Consider the following 16852-nt stretch of genomic DNA (forward strand, 5'->3'; position numbering starts at 1 on the left):
AGAATCGCTAGCAAAAGTGCCCAAAATTGGAAACCACTGTAAAACTTCCGTATACGCACAACCGCAGAGTGAATCCAACTATATCTGCACACGTAGCGAAGCAGTCTCGTTGACAACGAGATCGGAGGTTTTCGGTAGTGGCCCATCGTTGTACAAAATCGAGAGGCAAGCCCTACCATCGGTCATAGGTTTCATACGTGCCCGACTGGTTTCGTCCTTTAGGTGAAGAGAGCTCCAACTGCGCTTCACTGAGTTGTCAGCACGTATCTTCAAAAATTTCCAAGGCCTCCCTAGCCGTGAAACACTTCTTGACGTCCTGGGTAAGCATCATATCGAACAGAGGCGCAAGAAAAGGCGTATAAGGGGGGCAGGTGCTGTATAATGACACATTAGTCAAAGGCAACACCTAAATGCGATCTCGCAAACCTGGAAGGTTTCCATGAACTGATATCCGAGTAACGCAACGTCGAACGCGAAGGGATCGTAATCATGTTCTCCTTGTGCAGTATCATACACATGCCAATTGTTCGTACCGTCCCATGACTTCCAGTACGGAAGACGGCATTCAGATAGCGAAGCAGAACGAAGAAACATGACGGCTATGCTATAATCGATGTAACCGTATGTTAACATGCCTCGGCGACAGAAGTATCGCTGGAGACCTGCATCCAATGAAGAGCGATTCCAACGGTCACCGTACGCAAAATTCACGAGCGTATTAAACCGCTTGAAATCCTGTTGGTGGAACAAAACAGATATTACACACTCTGTGAACAATTCTTCGTTTATGCAGCCAAACAAGACCCTAAACACGTTAGTGATGATTGGACACCATAGTATGAGAAACAGACACGCCTCCAATAAGTGGTGTATCATACGGAGGACCTCACGCATAGATGGGAACCAACGGTCACACTTGAGCGGGACTGACCACCTAAGAACTTGAATAAATCCAATTTTTTTAACCAGAGGTAGAACCTACTTGGGCATGATCGCAAGAGAACTCTTCTCCGTCGAGTATATCCAGCACGGGGACCACTCCATGAAGCGGCAGACTTTGATTGCTCCTCGTGAATAAGACGCATAATTCGATGTTCATCAGTGTCTTTCTTCACTATCTTTATGGCCACTAATCGCGTCTCGGCATCCTGCGCATACCATATGGCGGCCTGCACATTAACCAAAGATTAATTTAACGGGGACCATGAAAGTAGCAGATATGCGCCGCTCACGGTCTCAGGCTCTTCACTTGAGAGATACGTTTCGCGTCCTTCTCCGCATTCAAATGAATGGGCCCCTCTGAACGCGTAGGGAAAGGGTGATTCCTCTGACAGATCAGACGAGTCAGATGCAATGAACGGCAAAGGGGGATAACACATCGGCTTATATAGCTCCCCAATTATTTGTCGGAAATATAGACTGTAGCCTCGCTCGGCGAACCAGCCACGCATGGATTGCCACCATTCGCATCGTAAGTTGAGAGTTTCGGCGTCACAGTGTTCAGAAGGATCGAATTCAATCTAGTTAAGCAATAGTGAGCGACAGAAATTTATAGGTAAAGATGACAGACCGAAGACATGGACCACTAAATGACGACGAGGGATCGCCTTGTCAATGTTGAACGTTCAACTCAATGTCACGGGAGCCTGGGGAAGAGTCATGTGCTTTCCTCCTTGGGCTGTCCAATATTAGTACTAAGTTCGCTAGGCTATCCAATAAGCCTGACAAGCCGTCGCCAAAGTATTTCAACTCAACGTTCATGAGCGAGCTACTCTTCGTTGCATTGGCGTCTCTAATCTTGCAGATTTTCACCAGAGAGCCGCGCTTCCACTGGCCAGTCTGAATGTTGCTGTTGGACGGGGACGATGTATGAGTTTGTGGCCTTTTGAGAACGACCTCGGTACCGCGAATTTCAACCTTCTGAATGAGTAGGTTTGGATATCAGGTTCAAGATTCGTCGCCTGCTGGTATATAGGAACACGTGTGACGTATGCAAGTAGTCTCCGCCAATTTCGGAGAACCGTCGTATTTATGTCGCGAGGAACCATCAGTCTTCACTTCCGCTCAGGTGTCATTTGGAGCTCCAGGTTCCCAGACATTTAAAGTGTATTTCAGATAGATCGTGATATGCTTACCCGACAAACATTTTGAAGCTATGAGCGAAGTGCTTCAAGTGATTCATGATCTTCTCAAGTCCCACTGAGCTTCATCTTTGCCCTCCATCCTTGCTGATTTCAACCAGGGTCTCATCTTCCTCCATCAGCAAAACATCGTTCACCGAATTAGTACAATCTGAAGAGTCCAACCCTGTACTAACTTTATGCTAGGATATCAAGCAGGGCAATACTCTACTGAACCACACTCATTCTGAACATTGGGAGCGAGAAGATGTCACATCGACTTTCTACCGACCTCTGCATCGTGCGAGCTTGCTCTCTTACTCGACTTCGACATTGGCATCATCTTTTCTCCCGATGCTCCTCGATCTGAATGCCATCTTCCCTATTTGAAATCGTGGGAGGGCACAACACCGGACAAGCAGGGCCTGATTATGGTCCCTTTGTGTTCGACATCGCGTTGCTCGGGTATCAGGTTTGCCAGCCATTCCAGGTTCCAAAGATCAGTCTTTTTGTACATCAGCGCATGGCTTATATATGTTCTACCCTAGCATTTGACACATTATGCGCCCTTTCATGCACCTTTTTTTGACATGATGGTTACTCTAGATTACAAAAAACGCTTCACCGCCGTGGAGGCCCTACAGTTCTTCGAGGACATGTATTCGCTTCTTACCCAAGAGCAGTTGCAGGCTTCTCCGCCAAATTGTTCCATCAATATTGACTATTGCATCTTCAATCGCTGGAGAGACCTGCCCCCGGAACTTGTCCAGCGATGGACGTCATATCGAGAACCCCCGATGCCCATGGTCGACCAAAGTGCTGCGTTACATATGCGACTATCCTCGGATTCATCGTGTCATCGTCTATGTTCGACGAATGTGGAGTCGACTTATGGGCCCTGTGTTGCCCTTCGCTTTGACCATTATCAGATATCCTCAAAAGCTTGGATATCCTATGCACTTCCATCTGGCATTATTTAGTCATGCGCCCCAACATCTCACCAAATAAGGGCCCGAATGAGCCATAACGATTGCCACATAAATGATGAATCAATGCACCCAGTTGGTATAAAATGTTTCCCTAACATGCAAGAAACGCTAAACAGAAGACTAGATCTGGTTCATGGTAAAACACGCGTCCATATGGCTTCAGCGGGGTGACTCGAAAGGACTGGGTTGCGTCGATACTTCGGAACAAGCATCCCGCGACTTGAATTTGAAGTTATGAGATGTGACTCGTTTTCTGTGGCTGATTGCTAGCGAACGTCGACCTGCTAATGATTAGGTTTGAAGATACCTGGTCGAGACTCGTCACCTACTGGCAGATTGGAACACGAGGAGCGCATTAGACGCGGCCATTCAAGCCAACAATCATAACCCGTACTCTATTGTTAGCCAAAGTCAGCAAGTTGAAGGTGCCTGACGTGGCACTTAAGCATAGTTTCTGACCCTCCTGGCTACGTTGTCGGTCAGGGATATTGAGTCCAAATGATGACACTCACACAAAATGGGTGACGTTTTCCTTACCTCGATTCTTTCTGGTGTTAGTCAATTGATCGGAGCATATGGTGTATTGGCCCTGCCCAAGATGTTGTTCTATTTCGGCACGTGCACTTGACATAACTCTGAAAACATGAGGCGTACAATCAGATAGGGACTGACAGAGGGCCCCATCGCGGGGCACCGAAAGAACGAGTTAGTTCTCGAGCCACAAATAGACGGCGTCTTTCATCTGCCAGAAACATAGCCTGCTTATCATCCTCCAAACTTGTGGCCTTGAGGAATGGGCTGTCCATCACAGGACATACTGTGCTCGGGTCAGGCAGCGTCCCACTGAAAAAGTGGTCTCGGATATATTGTTGAGTACAAAGCGAAAGAGCTGCCACGGAACAGTGCTACGAAGTTACCATGAGGCCAAAAATGCCACAGGAACAGTGAGAAAATTTACCCCAGGTGAATCTTGAGTCAGAACTACAGAGCCTGCGAACCCTTTCGACATGTGCTCCGCCCTGCGAAACTGCGCATTAGCGATGGCCAAGCAGACACAAATTGGAATAACACACGCAGCCAAAGGAGTAACTGGATCTATTTCGAGACATAAGCCTTACATAGAGTGTTCTAGGATCCGACTTACCAGCCGTATTTCCAATGAGCAGTAACGGGTGACTGGTGTTAGCAATGAATGGACCCACAGGCACATAAGATTGGAAAAACTGTAGAAGACGGCGGCTCGCCTTGAAAATGGTTCTTCGGTAACTCAAGCCATCCCCTGAAAACACTTAGGACTGAGATTGAAACAGCTACTAGTGATACTACACGCGAGCAACTGATTCGTAGCCCAGCCCACATACTCCCCCAGTCAAACGCTGCTGCCATTCCATCATAATGAGCTCGGGCAGCTTCCAGGCTTCTGGGAGTAGGAGCGCCGTCGTTACACATAATGGCCACAGCTGAATCTCCGACAGGATGCGAAAGCTGTCCCTGAAGGGTCGCAAGAACAGTCAAATTTGTCGTAAAATGGTGTCATCATCATCATGTTGAACAGAAGTGTTCCATTGCCCAACTCCGAGTTCGCAAGAGCTTGTGCCAGGGTGGCGTACGCGGTTCGTGGGGTGTACATCGATAGGAAGATAGTCGCACGGAGACGAGGATAATCCAGTACCCCGTAAGAAGATTCCAGTTTCACTGGTATCGGATTTGTACGGATTTTCTCGTACAGAGTGTCGAGCCTGTTGGATATGGCTTTCAGACTACCTGCATAGAAACGACAATTCTGAGGACCGGCCGAGAAGCATCCACCGAAAAATGCTTGCAATGTCTTGTCAGAGTCTTCCAAGTTGTTGGACCATAGTGCTAATTTAGCTCCGTCAAACTACGTGTCAAATCAGTGGAAAGAGGAACTCACTGGCATAATAGTTGTCTGCATCGACAACACCATCAATAATTATCCGCCCTACTTTATCCTAGCCAAGTAACTTAGAGTGGGAGCCTCGACTCAAATTAGATCGACATACAGGAAACACAGAGGCAAAGATTGCACCGAGAACAGTACCATATCTGATGCAACTTCATTCATGGACGGAAACTTCTTAAACCGTACAACGTACGAGAAGCCCCAATACTGTATCTTTTCATATCCATATGCCTGCGTGATCTTGAGCATATCTTGCGCGGTGTGGTCTGTATTGACGTGGGCTAAAATGCCTGTATTGTGTTCACCAGCAAGACGACTAATGATGGCAGCCTTTGCCTAAATTCGAAGCTCAAGAGTTAACCAGAGGCAGAATTGTTGGCCAGGCTTTCGCATCAGCCACAAGAATCCAGGTTTGACACTAATGGGAACTACAAGTCGCAGCCGTCTTCGTCTCGTCAAGAATCAAGAACGGTGGGCGTTACAGATCTCCCGAAGATGCGAGGATGCTTTTCGGCCTCCCACAGTACAGCTAGTGCATTGGTGACGTACCAGCACGAGATAAGATCTTCTTCCATAGCACATTCCGATGTGAGATCGCGTGAGAGCCTATACCGTATAGTACACGGATTCCGAGCAGCATTTTTAGCACGGAAAGGCTGATGAAGTGCTCTGGAACGGGTTTGTAGTAGTCCCCGCGATTTCGAAAGGCTGGGCTGAACGACACGACTCAAAACTACTGTTAGAATGAGGCTGAGGAGAGCAAAGGAATAAATGTCCAGAGCGAGCCAGAAAAACAATCATCCTCGATAATTCTGTATCGAACGTATATGGACAACGTACTGCTGCTGGGAACCGAATAGGATAGTGACACAGCGAAAATTTCCAGTGCTACCGAAGACGAGTCGGTGTTTACCTGTCGGAGGCGAGACGATTAAACCGTCTCCAGACTACGCATGTAACTGGGTACTATGCCTAAATATTAAGTCGGGGCATCCCTACCAGTGATTACCCTCCGGATCCATAACGATCCGCGAATAAGTAAAAGGAATACGGGCAGGCAGAAATGCATAACCTTGAATTGAGGGTATAGGCAATAAATAAGTGTCTTTAAAGTGGAGTGAGATTCGTGATTGAATATGCTTCGTTGTCTGACGTCCCGACGTCGTCTATTCACTATGGACATTGGAATGGGTTCCTAGCAGACCTTCATTGCAGCGGACGAATAAGTTATGAGCATTGCAGATAAAGCCATATTGATACAAGATGCCAAGTGTTGATCGAGTTGCTGAAAACTATGAGAAGATTCTTTCGAAAAATCTTTTGTCGTGGATAACTTCGATGACCTTGTTGACGAGGGCCATATCTATTCTATATCAGAATATGAATCACAAGGCACACGGGTGAGATGACGCACCAAGATCTTCGCCCATCCCCACCACTGCCATCATCTTAAGCGTACCAGCATCCACCACCGTACCAATGAACTCGGCGTAAGTCGCGGTAATCTCTGCGTCCTGTACGTCGATGGTCAAGGTCGATACCACATGGGCACATAGGCACACGTACTGGTATAAGGTGAACCACAACTTCCCCATCATCGCTTGTCGTTACTGTAGCGCTCCCTCCATCGCTCGAATACTAGGATACATGATCACAACCAAGGAGACGCGACACGGAGCCAGACTCACAGTTTTGATTTTGCATGGCAGTCTGACTGTCTTTCCGATGAAGCGCTGCATGTGTGCAGAGTTGACACGAGGAGAAATGTCAGTATCGGTGGACATGGTGGGCGAAAGAACAGGACGCGGTTGTGGCGTGAGAAAGACGTGAAGCGTGATTTCAACACCGATACTATGACGTATTCTTAGTTTGAGGATGATACCCTTACCCGCTGGCGGGACTTGAAGTCCGGCCCGCCCGAAATGCCCTTCTCTGAACAGATTTTGGTGAATGCTACAGAAGCTATCAAAGCCTGCAGTTGCTACCGGACCTACTAGTCTTGCTGTTGCATCTCTACGGGCCTAATGATCTGATTCTTCGGCCATCTGCTCTCCTCCTTAACCCCTCCTGTAATTTTCCTTTACTTGATATTGCAGGAAAGAATTTTATAAGAGAAGACTGCGACCCCGTGAGGCTGGAAAGGAGGATCAATGGTATTACCCAAGTTTCATAGATTGATCGACCCTTCTGGAAGGGAAATTATGCTGTGGGGTCCATGTGCATTGACTCGGAGATGAAATAACGAGACGTTCTGTTTCTGCACACTCATCAATATCGAGTAATTAAAAAGCGATGGTCGTTACATCTACCTAAGTAACAATACAAGAGAGGTATACTTAAGGTTTGTGCCCAAAGAGCAGAGCAGATCACGGCTACACTATTTGAGTGCTGACAAGACAAGAAAGACGGAAAGAACGAAAGAACGAAGAACGAGTACGGTATTATGTACTACGAATAATGATATATACAATAGAAGTGATGCATACGTCAAGAAGAAAGACCCATACGATCGGAGAGAGATGAGAAGACAGAAAAGAGCGGGTAGTAATTTGATACAATCAGATGCTGAAGAAATAAATAAGGCCGGGAAAACGTAGCAAAATTTAATGTGGAATAAATAGCTTGGTCGATACACACGGTGGAGGCCTTTAAAACTCGAGAAACTGATAATTTATGGGGTCGAAGCGCTCAAAGATGGTAGCGGGTGCTTCTTCTCTAAGGAGGCCGGGCATCTCGTCAGGCGGTGGAAGGGGCTGGGCCATAAAATGTCGGGTATCGTCTCCGGAAGATGTCATGGGGACAATGGGGGCCTGACCGAGCAGACGTAAGAGTCTTGAGAGAAAAAGGTACCAATTCGGAAAGACTCACGTTTATTTCCCGTCTCTCCAACGCATCCCAGTCCACGCCTCTAAACCAGGAATGGTCCAGAATATCCTGGGGACCACCAATCATGTTGCCCAACCTCTGGGTCCGATCTGGATTCAGAAATGCTTTGACAAGACTCTTGGAAAGCGGATCCATGCTTTTCGGCCAGTGGATATGACCATTGAGAATCTTCTCGTAAATCCCGTACGGGGATTCGTCAAAAAAAGGCGGATAGCCGACCAGCATCTCATAGCAGAGAACACCACATGCCCACCAATCAGCGGCTTTACCGTGGCCGTCGGATTGGATGATTTCGGGAGCAAGATATTCTGGTGTGCCACAGAGGGTCCAGGTACGGTCGTCAACAATCTTTGCAAAACCAAAATCGGTGAGCCGGAGATAGCCACGAGAATCAAGGAGGAGGTTCTCTGGTTTGAGGTCTCGGTAAATAATGTTGAAGGAGTGGAGGTATTTAAGCGCTAAAATGATGGTGGCGAGATAAAACCTGGTGACGTCTGGCGTGAACCTATGGGCTCTACGGAGGTGGGTGAAGAGCTCTCCTCCGGGGACGTATGACATGAGCATGTAGATATTCAAACTGTCCTGGAATGTGGCAAAGAGGTCGACAACAAACGGATGATGCACCCTTGAAAGGATGTATCGCTCGGCGTTGACATGCTCGACTTGTCGGAGACGGACAATTTCCGTCTTGCGCAGCACCTTCATCGCAAAGTGACTCTGAGTGCCTGTTGATCCTCGATGTCGGACGAGGAGGACGCGACCGAAGGTTCCGGTCCCTGAGGGCGTGTTGTGAGGAAATAGAAGTTGCCAAGCAGGACTGTTGACTGACCTAGGACGCCTCTGACCTCGAAATCCGTCAACTTGAGACCATTTCTCTGGAGGTGGACCTGCTCATCCTCGAGCGAGCGTAAAGGACGCTGGGGGCTCTCCATTGACGGGGCAACTGTTGGCACAGGCAGCCGGGGTTGGTATTCGGCATAATTCTGGACGTCGGGACCGCTGTACCGCGGCTCGACATCAACAATGATGGAATCATCTCCATCGTCCATGTCGGCGTCCTCGATGCTGAGTGCGCTGCGTCCTGGTGACAAGGGGGGTGTTATTGGTGCATCGGCGACAAGGAGGTGGGAATCGCGTCTGAGCGAGGGGGCGTTGGAGGTACGCGTGGACCTGGTGGGGAGAGCAGCGAGGTCAACGGGAGGGTAGGGCATGGAAGCAGAACGTGGCATTTTGAGAGAGACAGTCGTCATTGTTGACGAAGGGGACGCCAAAAAGGGTGATTAGGCAAGACTGAGAGGGAAGACAAAGGGTAGAGTGGATATATGCTAACTTGGTCGGTAACCAAGCAGAAAAGAAGCCTGAGCTAAGGAAAAATGAGAATCACCGATACCATGTGGCCGCTCGGGGCCAGTAAAGTCTGTCACTGACCTCTGCAACAATTTGTCCAGCGACAACGACAACGAACACCGCAGCTGCTCAATGAACCGCCAAGCGGGGGGGCCAGACACAAGTTACCACCTGGCATCCACCAATTTCGAATATTTCGAATATTCGGGCCATCAAAGTCAATCCATGCTGTCCAAATCATGACGTCCATGGCAGGGCACGTGACCTTGCGCGTCGCGCCGTGTTAAAATTTGAAAAAACCTTTTTGTTCTGATCATGATCGTGCTTGCCACAGTGCCGTAAAGGACGACAGGCCCAGGAACAAAAGGTTCGCATTACAGGCCAGCGACTGACCTCTCCTTTTCCGCTTCAATCTGGGGAGAAAGCCAAGCCGTAAAATAAACCGCTTGATATCATATATTGATGAGGTTAAACATAGACTCCTCTGCGTCACAGAAGGTATCCATGCCTTTCGGTATGATGTTACCATCTCACTCTGGGTTATGTTACGGCATTCAGTATAGCCTCATAAGTAGCTCCATCAAAGGTGGATGGTCTGGCCTTTTGCGATACGCTCTAGGCTAGATTTGTTTGTGATCCAACATGAACCCTGTTCGACCTTTGTCACCGTCTACATATACCTTAATTCACCTTCTCTTCAGTACAGATGATGAATTAATTAACAATGAAGATCATAAGGACAATTATGGGCTAACCTCCATGCAGCAACCTTAGTGTTTCAGCCGCTTCCGGCGCCAAGTTGTGGGTCAAGGCCCACGACCATCCCGCGAACCGCATTGCAAGATCAATAATTCCCCCCCCCCCTTCTCAATGTTCCCAATCAACAAGTAATGCAACACTATGCTCAATACAACTCGCTACAATTGTACATATTCATAAAGACAGCCGATCTGGCAATATTGCAGTCGTAACCAGTCTTCTTCTGATCCACGGTCAACCTTGGATGGTGATATGGCCAAGTAAACAAATTAGTCCCGAAAAGCCGAAGGCGCATATTTCCAATTAGAGCCACGATGGCGCGTGCGCTCTGGAGTATCGTCCCTGGTCCCCTTTCCTCCGATCCATCCGTTTATTTGAAAATTTTCCAGTGCAAGTTGCCGGCCTCGACAAGTTCCCATTTGTTCTTGACTCATTATGTACCTGATCTGTCTTATGTGACTCAGGCTAGCTACGGAAAATCTCTGCCAGTGGACCTTCAGCAAGTGGAAATAGTGAGAGAAGGTGCTGTGGAGAGACAAAAGGTCCTTGGATATTAGTAGGGTGCATCCATAGCCCGGTCAACGACTATGGCATTCCTCGGAGAGGCAACCTCAGTCATATAAAACTCACATGTAAGCTTAGAAACCTAGACCACAAGTCAAGAAGGATTCAAGTCTTGATAATGTGCAACTCACAAGTGCATAAAAATCACCCAAATCCCATTCCAAAATACAAAATGCACACATAGCAAGATAACAGAAAGTCTAAAGGGACAGAAACCACACGTTTCTTCTATTACTTACACACCATCGGCGTTCACCAAATCCAGCAAGTTCCTGTCAGGCTGCTTCGCGTCACTTGACACATACACCAGCAGCTCCTCAAACACCTCAGTCCTCTGCTTGAACCGCTCAGAGTCCATCTCCCCTTCTGACTCGACAGGGTCCGCGCGGTGCCGCAGTGAATCGCCACTAATCGATAAACGCTCCATGCCAGCAACAGTCGGCGATTTAATCGCGCCCAATACATCATTCGTCCACACCTCAGTATCATCCTTCGGCGTATTCGGGCGCGAGCGCTTTCTTGGAGGCGTATCCTCATGCTCTGAGGGGTATTTCTGGGCTACTGGCATAGGCAACTGAGGTGTCAAAAGGTGTGTGAGTAATGACCGGAATAGCTCTGTTTCTGTTGGATCGTTGTGATCCACGACGTTCGACACGTCCGTTTGCAGGAATGCTAGAGCCTTCACTTGAGATACCGTTTCGCTCATTTCCCGGAACCTATCAGAGCGGCGTGATTGAGTGGTCATATAATACGAGGCGGAAGGTGGCTTACTGTTGTTGCCGAACCCGGAACTTCGCTCTACGTATTATCTCCTTGGCTGCTGGTCTACATTCATCAGACTTGGGATACAGACGATGATCTGGAAGAGGACATACCGAACAAGGTTCATGCGCCAGAAATCGTCAAGTCGCGTCTCCTTTCCGCCTTCCTCTTTGTCATCTCCGTGTGTGGCACGCTCCATGGCCCCAGTGATACCGGCATTCCCACCATGCATGAACATCGTCTTCACATTTGGATCGTACACCACCTGATGCGCATACCGGGGAACAGGTTCTTGACACGGGTGGTGATTCTTTCGTTCCTGCTGCTCGGGGAGAACTTTAACCCATCGTCCCGGTCGTGAATGGTACCGAAAGACCCAATTCGGCGGATCTGAGGGTAGAACGGTCAACGAACCAGCATGAGGAGCCCGTGTAAGACCGCAAAATCTTCAGGGGATTAAAACATTGTGTGAAGGTGGGATACATCATGCTCACATGTATAACTCCTTCAAGCGAGGATCAATGACGGCTCGCTGGGTAAAGCAAGCATCCGGCCCTCCAGAAGCAGTGAAGTTCGAAAATAGCTCCGTGACGATGTTGGTGGCAATGTCGTAGGCATACATATCAGATAAGTACTTATCATCTCGTTGGCCAGCAAAGATGAACAACGTCTTCGTTGTTGGCTCGAGTACCATTGAATGTCCTGGAGCAACATCAACCGATATCAATGAACACAACCATATATACTCACCGAAGCGAGAAGGAATGCTCTTGCCAGAAATTTCTGTCGGACTGAGTGAATGGTTTATAGTCAGTGACAGAAAGCAAAGAAAAAATGGACCAAATTACTGAAGATGCTTCCACTTGCTCAGGCGCACGTTGTAACTGTAGAGTCCCGAATACTTGACGGCCACATCGTTGTCTACAACTCGCCCACCGAAGACGTAGAGAATCTGAGCATCGCTGTCCATAACCATTTGATGATCAAATATCAGAGGCGGCCCGCCTGATGCCTAAATGAATCTGTGCATCAGCTGATCTTCATCCAGTAATACACAACAAAGCGCACCGCGGTATCAAATGCCAGATAGTCCCATTTCCCAGAATCTGCGCCACGAGTGTGATACCTATAAAACTCTGAACAGGGGACAGCAGAAGCCGTGGGTGTTTCCGTTCTCGCATCGTTCTCGGGCCTCAATGAATCACCATCACCCAGTCTCCCAAATACATAAATACTTCCGGTCTTTGAGTCGAACACCATTTTATGGCAAGAACGTGCTCCCGGCGCATTTTGCTCTGAAGAGGTACTGTGGCAAAGAACGCGCCACTTGTCATCCTTGATATCGTAGGCCCAGAAATCGTCCAAACTCTTCTGTCCATCCCAGCCACCGAACATGTAGATGATGCTCCGCGCAGTGTCGATGCACATGGCGTGACCACCACGAGGGCAAGGGACATCTCCGTCTGCATTAGTGCCATGAAGTCGCTGCCATACGCCATGGGGCTGGCAAGATTGGAGGTACTCTGTAAAGAGGCCTGCGTCTGACATTTGTATGAGGAGACGCTCGGCATCGTCCCAGTTCCCGCACAGTACGATAGCATCGTAGAGGTCAGAGACAAGAGGATGCTCGACACGGAGCCCGGCGCGTTCGACGATGGCCATGTACGGAGAGAGAAGCCGGCGTTGCCGTAGGTGCTTGAGGATGAGCCGGAGGGCAGTCGTTTCGCGAAACTCGTCGTATTCCTTCTGGACGCTCTGGATATATGCGTGGTCCGAGATGCCTGTCAAGGAGACGAACCATATCGAAGGATGAAAACCAGGCGAATGGGAACTGTTCTTGAAAGTAAGGAATGATACAAAATACACAGTAAGTCGGACACACGATATGGGTATTATCTTTACGAAGCGCGTAGGAAAACATACACCAGAGTTGTTGGTATGTCGGATGGAGAATGTTTCGGATATGCTGTCGTTCTTGAGTATGCCACGAAAGATTTCAGTCATGTTGTCTTCCGTCATTCCGACAGACACCTGGAATTCCTTCACATTGCACGGATGAGCTGGATTCTACTTCAATCTGCAGATCTATATGGCCGAGAAGAGCCCGTACCTTTAAAGTACTGGGCCGCCCCAGATTTAGCATTGGATAGCATGGACCGACGGACAGCGCACCTTTCCAAAAGTTATGCTCTCTTGATTCCCGACAATGTCAGCAGGGCAACACTATGGACGAGGTTGGACACTCAACTGACAACGGCGAGCGAGTCCAGGCGTAACAGTATCCACTGTTTTGTAGCACCATGTGTTGCACCACTCCATCTGCTTGACTGGTCTGATGGATTGTCGACGAGGATGTTTTCAGGTGCATATTGACCACTGTGAGGAGAGCCTTGGGTGATGGAATACTTGAGCGGAACGGATGGTTCCATGGTGGTAGATGGCAGTCGAAGATCAAGTCAGGTACCGTGCCGAAATTTCCGTGAAATTACATTGCATGTTGCCACAACGGCAATCTCAAAATTATGTGAACTACATTTGGCAAAGACATATAGAAACAAAAATAACATTCAAGGGAAAGTAGGAAATCGTCAGGGACGACACAGGCGCAGCTGTCCACCAAGGTGCATTTCGCAGAAGACTGTTGAACGAGTCGTATTAAAGAAGATGATTAGCGGCCCGTTCTACACTGTGGCGGCGACACGAAGGAATGACGAGAGGTCGTAGAGCGCGCCATTCTCAGGTTGCCCCTCAACAGCATGTATATGTTTGCTTCGAGTCTGAGGATACGGATGTGCTGCAGCGAATTGAGGCGTATTAAATCATGGGAGAAAATCTATATTGTTATATTCTAGAATATATTCATTTTGGATGGTCTAGAACCACGATTAGTACAAGAATATCATAACAAAGATCGGCATACCTGACGCGAATGTATATAGCAAGGAGAATTACAGGCGGCGCAATAGCATACACAATTACGCGTATGGGCAGCGACAAATACTTTGTTCCCCAATTCGAATACAAGCCCCCAAAATTGGCCGTCAAGAGTAAGAGAGGGAACAAGATGTAACCGGATATCCTAGTCGAAAATCAGACGCATACAGGAAGCCAAACCTATGCACCCACCTATGGTATCGCCAAATCAGCTTCGCTTTCATTCCTCCGCCAAAGACAGCGCCGCCAAACCACACACTGCCTCCGCCAATGGCAATTTGGAGGAGCACCCAACAGATACATAACAAGCCCAACTTTCCGTGCCAAGTGGTAAAGTGATCGTGATCGCGGATATGCTTGTTCCACCAGACGGCAAACGTACCAATGGTGACTATCGGGAATGCGCAGACAACGATGGCAAGTTGATGACGGCTCAGACCAGCGGCTTTGGTTTTTGGCTGAGAGGTTGGCTGGAGAGTCAGGATACCTGTTTGAGTGTGAACACCTGAGAGGCGATATTGGAGATTGGCGAACCGTAGACGATGAAACTCAGAGCCAGGGACTGAAGCGTCGGGTGTAAAGAGAACCAAGGGACCTTTGTAGGATCGTTGATGAGGACAGTGATCCAGGAGACGAGTAGGAAGAGCTGCAGACGATATTGATGAGGATAACAGACGCAGAAAAAAGGACATACGCCTGTAGCACCCTGCCGACGAAAGGATTACCTCTGCAATGGCATACGAAAAGCGATTGACATACGAAAGCGGCATACAAAGCAAGCGCATCACCCTTGCGGTCCTCTGGCTTGACAAGTTGCTCTTCGTAACCCATTTGCAGCTGTGGATGGTCGTCGTGGTCGTCGTCTTGGCCAGGTGGAAGGAGAAGCTCGTAGTCGTCTTGATTAGTTGACTGTGGCATGACTGTGTGTGTAGCTTATAAAGCCATCATAGAGGGTGCCACGTATCCTGAGAGGTAAATATATTAAAGTGGGGGTAAGGATCCAAGCTAGCGGGATAAACCCGACGAACCTGATTCTGATTGGCTACGAGGTTCGGGACGCGTGCATGGTGGGCTTTGTCAGACTGCGTAATGGTGTTCACGTCAGGGTTAGTAACGCAGTCAGTCAGATTTAAAGGTGCAGGACGACAGCCACGAGTCCATGTCCACGTCCACGTCCACGTCCACGAAACTCGTCGTCCTGTTTCTGATCTCTGTCATATCCGCCATCATTCTCCTCCCGCGTGCCACTTTCTTCAAGCGTCCTCCAAACCTCCGGTCCGTCATGACGTCACCCCTTCCGGTGAATCAGTCCGAGTGGAAAGCCGCGTTAGACTCGCTCCCATCTACACCAGACAAGATACCCGCTTTCTTCTACGCCCACGGCAGTCCCTTTCTCGCCTATCCGGAGCACCTGAGCCACGGTGGAGGCCTCACAGATTGGCAGGGGCCCAAGGGTCCTCTTGCAACATTCCTCAAGGACTTTGGTCCCGTCCTTTTGCAAAAGTACAAGCCTCGCGGAATCGTCGTGTTTAGCGCACATTGGGAGACACTGGGCGAAAGACTGGGTTCGTGTCCGGTGACCAAATATCCGTCTGCTTCTCCTTACATCCACTTTAGTGACCGATTATGGTTCCGAGAACCCGTTGTTGATGGACTACTACGGGTTCCCGTCTGAACTGTATAAATTGAAGTTTAGATCAAAAGGAGATTCCGCAATCTCGCAGCGGATCGTGCAGTTGTACAAACAGGTATAGAGCGGCGTCTGTCAAATATAACCTCTTGACATTATTCTCTTGACATCTTTCAGGCCAACTATCTCGCCCGCACCACTACCAATCTCGAATCCCGCGGTGAAGATGGACGTGGCTTCGAGGGACCTGGGCTGGATCATGGCGTCTTTGTTCCATTTAGATATATGTTTGGTGAAGAATTCATGGACACGCCTATCGTTCAAGTGTCCATCGATTCCTCCATGTCCCCCGAAGCGAACTGGAAGCTCGGCAAGACAGTGGCTGCATTGAGGTTAGATTTCTCAGAAGCCTGTTCCATCCAATGACACATTACCTCCCCAGGGAAGAAGGCATACTTGTCCTTAGCGGAGGGTTACTTATCCACAATTTACGCGACTTTTCTTCCTTTGATCCTAATGCAGCAAAGTCAATAGTCAAGAGTTTTGACAAGGCTATTCTAGATGCCGTGGCGATACCTGAGGTATGGCCCCGTTCATTGACGACTCCTCTAAGATCTAACCCTCTGTTGGTAGCCTGAAGAGCGGAAACAGGCCATGTTCAACCTCACCAAGCACTCTGGCTTCCGTGCAGCCAACCCCAGAGAAGAACACTTTGTTCCGTTGTACATTGCAGCAGGAGCCGCAGAAACGGGTAAAGTCAAGATCCTGAATGCATTGTACGGGATATCCACTATAGCATTCGGAGTGTAGTAAATGCAATGCAACTAGGTGCTTAATCTCTAAATATTTTAATGGAACATCTACACCTATGTCGATTACTTTGGGCATCAATGAAACCTCGATCTCCCTCTGACCAACTCTGAGGACCGGATTCATG

General features: G+C 48.6%; 8 protein-coding genes across 8 annotated transcripts; 2 read left to right on the top strand and 6 right to left on the bottom strand.

The window, feature by feature from the left end:
• Positions 1-21: 21 nt before the first annotated feature.
• On the bottom strand, positions 22-1323 carry BT62DRAFT_32408 (uncharacterized protein). The gene is made up of 4 exons (XM_043180501.1): positions 1233-1323; positions 983-1169; positions 427-934; positions 22-374 (listed from the first exon to the last, which is right to left on the bottom strand). The coding sequence occupies exons 2-4, from the start codon at positions 1042-1044 to the stop codon at positions 291-293; spliced, it is 654 nt and encodes a 217-aa protein (XP_043046369.1). The 5' UTR covers positions 1045-1169; positions 1233-1323; the 3' UTR covers positions 22-290.
• A 1167-nt stretch (positions 1324-2490) lies between these two features.
• Positions 2491-3259, top strand: BT62DRAFT_1070585 (uncharacterized protein; the record flags this gene model as incomplete). The annotated part of the gene is made up of 3 exons (XM_043178679.1): positions 2491-2610; positions 2669-3181; positions 3234-3259. 2 exons carry the CDS (start codon positions 2491-2493, stop codon positions 3098-3100), a joined length of 552 nt encoding a protein of 183 aa, XP_043046370.1. The 3' UTR covers positions 3101-3181; positions 3234-3259.
• BT62DRAFT_32362 (uncharacterized protein) lies at positions 3238-4966 on the bottom strand. The gene is made up of 8 exons (XM_043180500.1): positions 4312-4966; positions 4183-4198; positions 4068-4128; positions 3782-4014; positions 3622-3732; positions 3569-3572; positions 3439-3504; positions 3238-3390 (listed from the first exon to the last, which is right to left on the bottom strand). The coding sequence occupies exons 1-8, from the start codon at positions 4556-4558 to the stop codon at positions 3376-3378; spliced, it is 753 nt and encodes a 250-aa protein (XP_043046371.1). The 5' UTR covers positions 4559-4966; the 3' UTR covers positions 3238-3375.
• Positions 4967-5878: 912 nt separating this feature from the next.
• Positions 5879-6841, bottom strand: BT62DRAFT_925410 (replication factor A protein 3). The gene is made up of 4 exons (XM_043184804.1): positions 6722-6841; positions 6600-6671; positions 6448-6547; positions 5879-6396 (listed from the first exon to the last, which is right to left on the bottom strand). The coding sequence occupies exons 1-4, from the start codon at positions 6815-6817 to the stop codon at positions 6326-6328; spliced, it is 339 nt and encodes a 112-aa protein (XP_043046372.1). The 5' UTR covers positions 6818-6841; the 3' UTR covers positions 5879-6325.
• Positions 6842-7310: 469 nt separating this feature from the next.
• BT62DRAFT_925411 (kinase-like protein) lies at positions 7311-9466 on the bottom strand. Its single transcript, XM_043184805.1, has 4 exons — positions 9348-9466; positions 8749-9282; positions 7902-8695; positions 7311-7843 (listed from the first exon to the last, which is right to left on the bottom strand). The coding sequence occupies exons 2-4, from the start codon at positions 9167-9169 to the stop codon at positions 7682-7684; spliced, it is 1377 nt and encodes a 458-aa protein (XP_043046373.1). The 5' UTR covers positions 9170-9282; positions 9348-9466; the 3' UTR covers positions 7311-7681.
• Positions 9467-10824: 1358 nt separating this feature from the next.
• BT62DRAFT_977397 (uncharacterized protein) lies at positions 10825-13780 on the bottom strand (the record flags this gene model as incomplete). Its single annotated transcript, XM_043189271.1, has 10 exons — positions 10825-11305; positions 11361-11414; positions 11465-11797; positions 11846-12053; positions 12102-12142; positions 12200-12363; positions 12420-13182; positions 13234-13418; positions 13524-13543; positions 13600-13780. The coding sequence occupies 10 exons, from the start codon at positions 13778-13780 to the stop codon at positions 10825-10827; spliced, it is 2430 nt and encodes an 809-aa protein (XP_043046374.1).
• A 138-nt stretch (positions 13781-13918) lies between these two features.
• On the bottom strand, positions 13919-15172 carry BT62DRAFT_925414 (uncharacterized protein). The gene is made up of 6 exons (XM_043184806.1): positions 15045-15172; positions 14980-14991; positions 14820-14931; positions 14478-14772; positions 14272-14430; positions 13919-14224 (listed from the first exon to the last, which is right to left on the bottom strand). Exons 1-6 carry the CDS (start codon positions 15114-15116, stop codon positions 14200-14202), a joined length of 675 nt encoding a protein of 224 aa, XP_043046375.1. The 5' UTR covers positions 15117-15172; the 3' UTR covers positions 13919-14199.
• A 150-nt stretch (positions 15173-15322) lies between these two features.
• On the top strand, positions 15323-16823 carry BT62DRAFT_925416 (Extradiol ring-cleavage dioxygenase, class III enzyme, subunit B). The gene is made up of 5 exons (XM_043184807.1): positions 15323-15850; positions 15903-16033; positions 16093-16307; positions 16358-16496; positions 16549-16823. Exons 1-5 carry the CDS (start codon positions 15445-15447, stop codon positions 16723-16725), a joined length of 1068 nt encoding a protein of 355 aa, XP_043046376.1. The 5' UTR covers positions 15323-15444; the 3' UTR covers positions 16726-16823.
• The last annotated feature ends 29 nt before the right edge of the window (positions 16824-16852 follow it).

This window comes from Guyanagaster necrorhizus, assembly GCF_019112545.1.
Source record: "Guyanagaster necrorhizus MCA 3950 unplaced genomic scaffold BT62scaffold_1, whole genome shotgun sequence".
In the NCBI taxonomy this organism is placed as follows: domain Eukaryota; kingdom Fungi; phylum Basidiomycota; class Agaricomycetes; order Agaricales; family Physalacriaceae; genus Guyanagaster; species Guyanagaster necrorhizus.

Excerpts from the sequence above, each read along its gene's own strand:
- BT62DRAFT_925416 (XM_043184807.1), top strand. The coding sequence starts at position 15,445 with ATGTCCACGTCCACGTCCACGTCCACGAAACTCGTCGTCCTGTTTCTG. Across the intron at positions 16,034-16,092 it reads TCGTGCAGTTGTACAAACAG|GCCAACTATCTCGCCCGCAC; the intron begins GTATAGAGCGGC and ends GACATCTTTCAG. Across the intron at positions 16,308-16,357 it reads AAGACAGTGGCTGCATTGAG|GGAAGAAGGCATACTTGTCC; the intron begins GTTAGATTTCTC and ends TTACCTCCCCAG.
- BT62DRAFT_925414 (XM_043184806.1), bottom strand. The coding sequence starts at position 15,116 with ATGGGTTACGAAGAGCAACTTGTCAAGCCAGAGGACCGCAAGGGTGAT. Across the intron at positions 14,773-14,819 it reads TCTGAGTTTCATCGTCTACG|GTATCCTGACTCTCCAGCCA; the intron begins GTTCGCCAATCT and ends ACACTCAAACAG. Across the intron at positions 14,431-14,477 it reads CTGATTTGGCGATACCATAG|GATATCCGGTTACATCTTGT; the intron begins GTGGGTGCATAG and ends ATTTTCGACTAG.
- BT62DRAFT_32362 (XM_043180500.1), bottom strand. The coding sequence starts at position 4,558 with ATGTGTAACGACGGCGCTCCTACTCCCAGAAGCCTGGAAGCTGCCCGA. Across the intron at positions 4,015-4,067 it reads TGACTCAAGATTCACCTGGG|CACTGTTCCGTGGCAGCTCT; the intron begins GTAAATTTTCTC and ends GTAACTTCGTAG. Across the intron at positions 3,733-3,781 it reads GCCCCGCGATGGGGCCCTCT|TGCACGTGCCGAAATAGAAC; the intron begins GTCAGTCCCTAT and ends AGTTATGTCAAG.
- BT62DRAFT_32408 (XM_043180501.1), bottom strand. The coding sequence starts at position 1,044 with ATGGAGTGGTCCCCGTGCTGGATATACTCGACGGAGAAGAGTTCTCTT. Across the intron at positions 935-982 it reads TCTCTTGCGATCATGCCCAA|GTGGTCAGTCCCGCTCAAGT; the intron begins GTAGGTTCTACC and ends TCAAGTTCTTAG. Across the intron at positions 375-426 it reads AGTTCATGGAAACCTTCCAG|CACCTGCCCCCCTTATACGC; the intron begins GTTTGCGAGATC and ends GTCATTATACAG.
- BT62DRAFT_925410 (XM_043184804.1), bottom strand. The coding sequence starts at position 6,817 with ATGTCCACCGATACTGACATTTCTCCTCGTGTCAACTCTGCACACATG. Across the intron at positions 6,672-6,721 it reads TGCCATGCAAAATCAAAACT|TATTCGAGCGATGGAGGGAG; the intron begins GTGAGTCTGGCT and ends CATGTATCCTAG. Across the intron at positions 6,397-6,447 it reads GGGGATGGGCGAAGATCTTG|ATATGGCCCTCGTCAACAAG; the intron begins GTGCGTCATCTC and ends GATATAGAATAG.
- BT62DRAFT_925411 (XM_043184805.1), bottom strand. The coding sequence starts at position 9,169 with ATGACGACTGTCTCTCTCAAAATGCCACGTTCTGCTTCCATGCCCTAC. Across the intron at positions 8,696-8,748 it reads CGAGGTCAGAGGCGTCCTAG|GGACCGGAACCTTCGGTCGC; the intron begins GTCAGTCAACAG and ends ACACGCCCTCAG. Across the intron at positions 7,844-7,901 it reads TGGAGAGACGGGAAATAAAC|GCCCCCATTGTCCCCATGAC; the intron begins GTGAGTCTTTCC and ends CTGCTCGGTCAG.